At 49.8% G+C, this 5,000-nt stretch overlaps 1 protein-coding gene across 6 annotated transcripts in view; it reads right to left on the bottom strand.

Annotated features, from left to right (window-relative positions):
- The window catches only part of fhod1 (formin homology 2 domain containing 1), a 36,519-nt gene extending 31,660 nt beyond the window's left edge, over window positions 1–4,859 (bottom strand). For all 6 annotated transcript variants that reach the window (XM_041064537.1, XM_041064619.1, XM_041064699.1 and 3 more), the window contains exons 1-2: window positions 4,596–4,859; window positions 354–460 (exon numbers count right to left, since the gene is read on the bottom strand). In XM_041064537.1, the coding sequence (XP_040920471.1) occupies window positions 354–460; window positions 4,596–4,760 (272 nt within the window). In that variant the 5' untranslated portion in view covers window positions 4,761–4,859. The remainder of the gene's footprint in view (window positions 1–353; window positions 461–4,595) is intronic.
- Window positions 4,860–5,000: the final 141 nt, after the last annotated feature.

Below are 5,000 nucleotides of genomic sequence, written 5' to 3'. Positions count from 1 at the left end.
GCCTGCCCGTCTCTCTGCCCGTCTCTCTGCCTGCCTGTCTCTCTGCCTGCCCGTCTCTCTGCCTGCCCGTCTCTCTGCCTGCCTGTCTCTCTGCCTGCCCGTCTCTCTGCCCGTCTCTCTGCCTGCCTGTCTCTCTGCCTGCCCGTCTCTCTGCCTGCCTGTCTCTCTGCCTGCCCGTCTCTCTGCCCGTCTCTCTGCCTGCCCGTATCTCTGCCTGCCCGTCTCTCTGCCTGCCCGTCTCTCTGCCTGCCTGTCTCTCTGCCCGTCTCTCTGCCCGTCTCTCTGCCCGTCTCTCTGCCCGTGCAGTGTGGATGTAAACTCAGTTGTTGTAACACAGAACAGAAGGTTCTTACATCACGTCTTCATAGAGGTTCTCCAGCTCGTCCCTCTGTTCGGCCAGAGACGAGTCCAGGTCCAGATAGTTTCCATTAGGAGACAACTGAAGGGTGCACTCCTCCAACTGAAAGACAGACAGACAGACAGAGAGGACACAAAGGTGACTATATATCAAAGAAAAGCTTTGAAGACCAGGTCTGGGTTCTGGGTTCAGGCTGAGCTGTGTCTCTGGGGACACGCTGTCCTGACACACTGGGGACAGATACATGAGCCTGGCTGATTCAGTCTGACTCTTTATTTAAGGAAATAAATTAAAACAAAACCTTGAAAGTGAACGTGCTCTCAGTTCACTGCTGCTCTGATGATGCAACAACAGAACCCGCAGAACCTGTTCTACTGACGGGCCGTTCTCCCCCTTCAGCAGGAGAAAAACGTATCATCACATCTGCCGCCGTGGAAGAAGTCACATGTTCAAACCTTATTTTTAGACCGACGTCTGTGTTTCACGTCTCCTGAATGTCGCACACATGAAGCCGTGGCCGGTAACAGAGTGAAGCTGATGACATCATGTTGGTCGTCACTCAGCTGATCCACAGTGAGTGAACACATGAGGCCACATCACATCTGACTGAACCAGGGCTCAGTCTTCATCCTGCTCAGCGAGCCTGTGTTTGAGCTAAAGGCTAACATCATCATCATCATCATCATCATCCGCAGAGGGTCACCAAGCTCTCCAGCACCCTGAGCCTCACTGTGCACATCAGCTCTCACTGGGTCACTGTGATACTGAAGGAAGCTTAAAAACAGCAGCATTCTGAATGGAGTTCTGCAGGATGGACATCAGGGAGGACGATTTCCTGAAGTCACACTGAACCAGATCAACACGTGTTTCAGGTCTGTGGGTTCAGATGTGAAAACACAGTATGACACACTGCTGAATTCTAATCAGGCTTCACAGAGGAAGCTGCTTTTAATTACAGGCTACAGAGACATTAACTACTGCTTTGGTCCAACAGACCAGTGCTGCTGGATTCAGTGTTGGTTTAATCAGCTGCTGCTCATTCTCCTGTTCTGGACAGAAGTCTGTCCATGCGTCTGTCCACACGTCTGTCAGTGCGTCTGTCCATACGTGTGTCCTCACGTCTGTGATAAAACACGACTGCACTTTGTTTATTCTCATGTGTGAACTCCACGTTATTCCATCAGTGAAACACGTCATGCTTCTCCTGCAGCACCATGACTGTGAGACGAACTGTCTCCCTCCACTAAGCGTCTGGTTGGAGTGAAGGTGGAGCTCAGGTCCAAACGCTGTGTGGCTATTTATAGCCGTCCCGCTCGGCCTGGCAGGCGCAGCGTCTTGTAGCTCTGTGCTATGAGTCACGGTCAAGTATGAAACTGGAAACGAGGGCAGAAAAACACTGTGAGCTGCAGAGTCTGAACCTGCAGAGTCACATTCTTCGACAGCTCGTCCCCATCTGAACGCACACACATGGCTTTGCCTCCATGTTTTCAGCTTTCTCCCAAATGTATCCACCCAAACTGATGGATGAATGAACCCAGTAAAACGTAAAGAATCATCAGTCAGTGGAAGGATTTTGTAGGAAACTGATTTCAGTGTTTATGAAGACTTTGAGAGCCATCGACAGCCTGCCTGTGTGCACCTGTCAGGTCCTGACAGTCTCTGGATGCTTAAATCGAGCAGAGCAGGAAACTCTGATCGTTTCCATCCACCAAAGTCCAACCATCCTCCAACATCTCACTCATGTGCCGAACGGCTCCGCTCAGAAGGTTGTAAAGTCACAGCTGGTGCAGGAGCAGAGAGCTGCACCTCAGTGCTGGACTTCAGGAGATGGACTCTGTCACTTCCTGGGACTGTTTACATGATAATTCTGTTTATTTCCTGTTGTTGAACTCCAGGCTGTTTGTGATGTGGGAACTTGATCTGGTTTACTTGTGTAACTTCAGTCTGTGCTGCCTGAAGCTACAACATCACTGTGCATGAAAACACAAGCAGACTACAATCCACACAACAACAGGCGCACAGCACAGACGGATGACGGTTAATGCTGTGAGCATGTAGGACAACTACAGCCCTGCTAAAAAGACAGGTCCAGGCCAGGACTCAGGATGGATCTGTCCTCTGTTGATGGAGCGAGGCTAACAGTTTCCCTCTGCTTCCAGTCTTTGTGCTAAGCTAGGCTAAAAATATCTCCGTACTGATGTCCATCTGAGACATCTCACGCAGAACAAGAGAACAAGAGGACGTCTTCAGACTTCAAACTTCAGACGCTCGTCATCATGATTTCACCACACTCACCATCGGCCTGTTTCTGTGCAGCTGCTGCTCCTTCACATTAGCGGAAGGAAAAGCCTGTTCACTTCTTATCAACACGCTGCTCTTAGTATTGCATCCGTCCATCCATCCATCCAGCTTATCTCCTGTTTACAGGTCCCACCCTTTTCCTCCATAATCACTCTGCTCAGCCCAGACCCACAGCGAACGAGGAGGGGGGAGGAAAGCTAGTGCAGAAAACCAGGAACAGCACAGAACAACTGTGATCATATCACCCCACGGCATCTAACAAGGGGGCAGTGGCCTGGAGGCCGAGCCCCAGGGCATGATGGGAATAATTAGAGGGTCGGTGGAGGAATGTAATCTGGTGTGACCGGAGCTCTCTGGTCTTTATCTGATCCTGCAGATTCCAGCGGGGCTCTGAAGACCTCGCCTGGATTTCTGTCTGAGTGTAACTGGCTCTGTGGCATGAATCTCTGCTTTGATCTGAAGCATCTGTTGAAACAGATCTTTACAAAAGCAGAAAATAAAGTCATGTTCCTGTGGGGATAACAGGCGCTGCAACGGGCCGTCAGGTCGCAGCAGGTCACACGTGAAGCACGGCGTGTTCAAACACACAGAGCTGAGTAACGATCTGCTCGTCCCATCTTTCATAAAGACTCAGGAAAACATGGAAAACAGGCAGACTGGATCAGTCAGTGCACTTTAGCCTCTGTGATAACTGTGGAATGAGAACAATGATGAAGAATGACTGACTCATGTGTCACTGTGGTGTGACTTTGTGCTGAGTTAGCCTGACAAGCATGGAGCTGCATTCACTTCCTGTTTGGAAAATGTGACTCCCTGTGTGAACCGAGCGCAGAGAGTTTATTCTGCTGCTCCACACACCGACCCCCCGACTCAGGAAGCCACTTTATCTCCCAGCCTCTGCCCCATGAGTCCCTCTGATGAGCCGCGCTGTTTCTCCTGACCGGTGAATTACTGCACACAGGTACAATTCCCAGGTACCGTCCTCGTATTCTACAGGAGAGTTTCCATTTTATTCCACTTTACACCTGTAGTCCACTACACGTCAACAGGAAATGCTTTGACTGAACTACAGTAAAAAAAAAAAAAAAAGAAAGAAAGAAAGAAAAAGTAAAAAGTTCTTTCACACTGTAAAGTCTCAGTGTGCAGAAGCAAAACACTGGACACACTGTCCGTGGGAAAACCCACCAATCAGAGGACACCCATAATGTCTCCAGGTAGGAATGTAACTGAAGGTGAAGGAGCTGCTGGACCACAGAAGCAAACTCAACACTGAGCCCTGCAAACAACAACTGCAAACCAGGTCACAGAGCGTCTGTAAAACACTGAACCTGTCCCAGACCTCTCAGGTGGTCTGGGACAGGTGGTCTGGGACAGGTCAGAGTCAGAGTCCAAGCTAACTCTCCTTTAACACAGAGGCTGAAGACTTTTCTGTTCTCACTGGATTTCAGGTTAAACTGAACTGTTTCATTTCCTGTTTTCTACTTTTTATATCCTGTTTTACTGTATTCTTTAAAAAATAAATCGGAATTTCCTGCTGTGAAAAAGTAGACTGAAAAAATCTCCATTTCAAAATGTAGCAGTTTAATGTGGAACATACTGGTAAACTCTGCACCAAGTGAAGCTGCTACGATAGAATCATTCCCTACATGACCAAGTAAGGAGGGACAACTTAAACTGGCTGATTTTCAAACGGAGTTTGGCGTGTGACCATGATCCTGAGGCTTTTCAGCGTCACTCTACAGAAGATTCATCGCAGCTTCAACTTATTTCAACTTATTTCAAATCTGTTTCCTGTCATCGCCGAAGCCTCGCGTGCATCGTGTTCTCGGTTCAGTTCGGTGCTTGTCGGTTGTCCCGGGCTTTAATCACCTGAGAGTCATGACACAGGTACAAAGTTAAGCGACGTCACAGGTGACCGTCCCGCAGGTAGACTCACCTTCAGCGGCGCCTCCAGCAGCTTGTGAATCCCGGCGATCTGCTCACTGAGCGGCAGGTTCTCCTCCAGGTTCACCGTCGGAGGTCTCCGAGGTTCGGGGAAGTTTGAACAGATGAACGGATCCGAGTCGTCCAGGTACTGGAGCCGGCAGGTGATGGAGGCCATGGCCGTGCGACCGCAAACCCACTGCGGCTGAAAGCGTTCGGAGTAAGTCGCTGCTCCGGGGAGAGAGCCTTTTAAATAAGGAAACCCGCTGCTCCGCGCTCTGACACCGGACCGCCACTGACGACGCGTACAGCCACATCCTGCCCCGCCTTTCAAAATAAAAGTTTGGTTTTAGTCCGGTACACTGTGACCCGCACTCAGTGACCATCGCTGATTAATCAGCTCAGGTGATTTTAAGTC

Source organism: Toxotes jaculatrix, chromosome 1 (assembly GCF_017976425.1).
Source record: "Toxotes jaculatrix isolate fToxJac2 chromosome 1, fToxJac2.pri, whole genome shotgun sequence".
Taxonomy (NCBI): domain Eukaryota; kingdom Metazoa; phylum Chordata; class Actinopteri; family Toxotidae; genus Toxotes; species Toxotes jaculatrix.
Note: the sequence above shows the minus strand (reverse complement) of the source record. Positions and strands in the feature narration are given on the sequence as shown.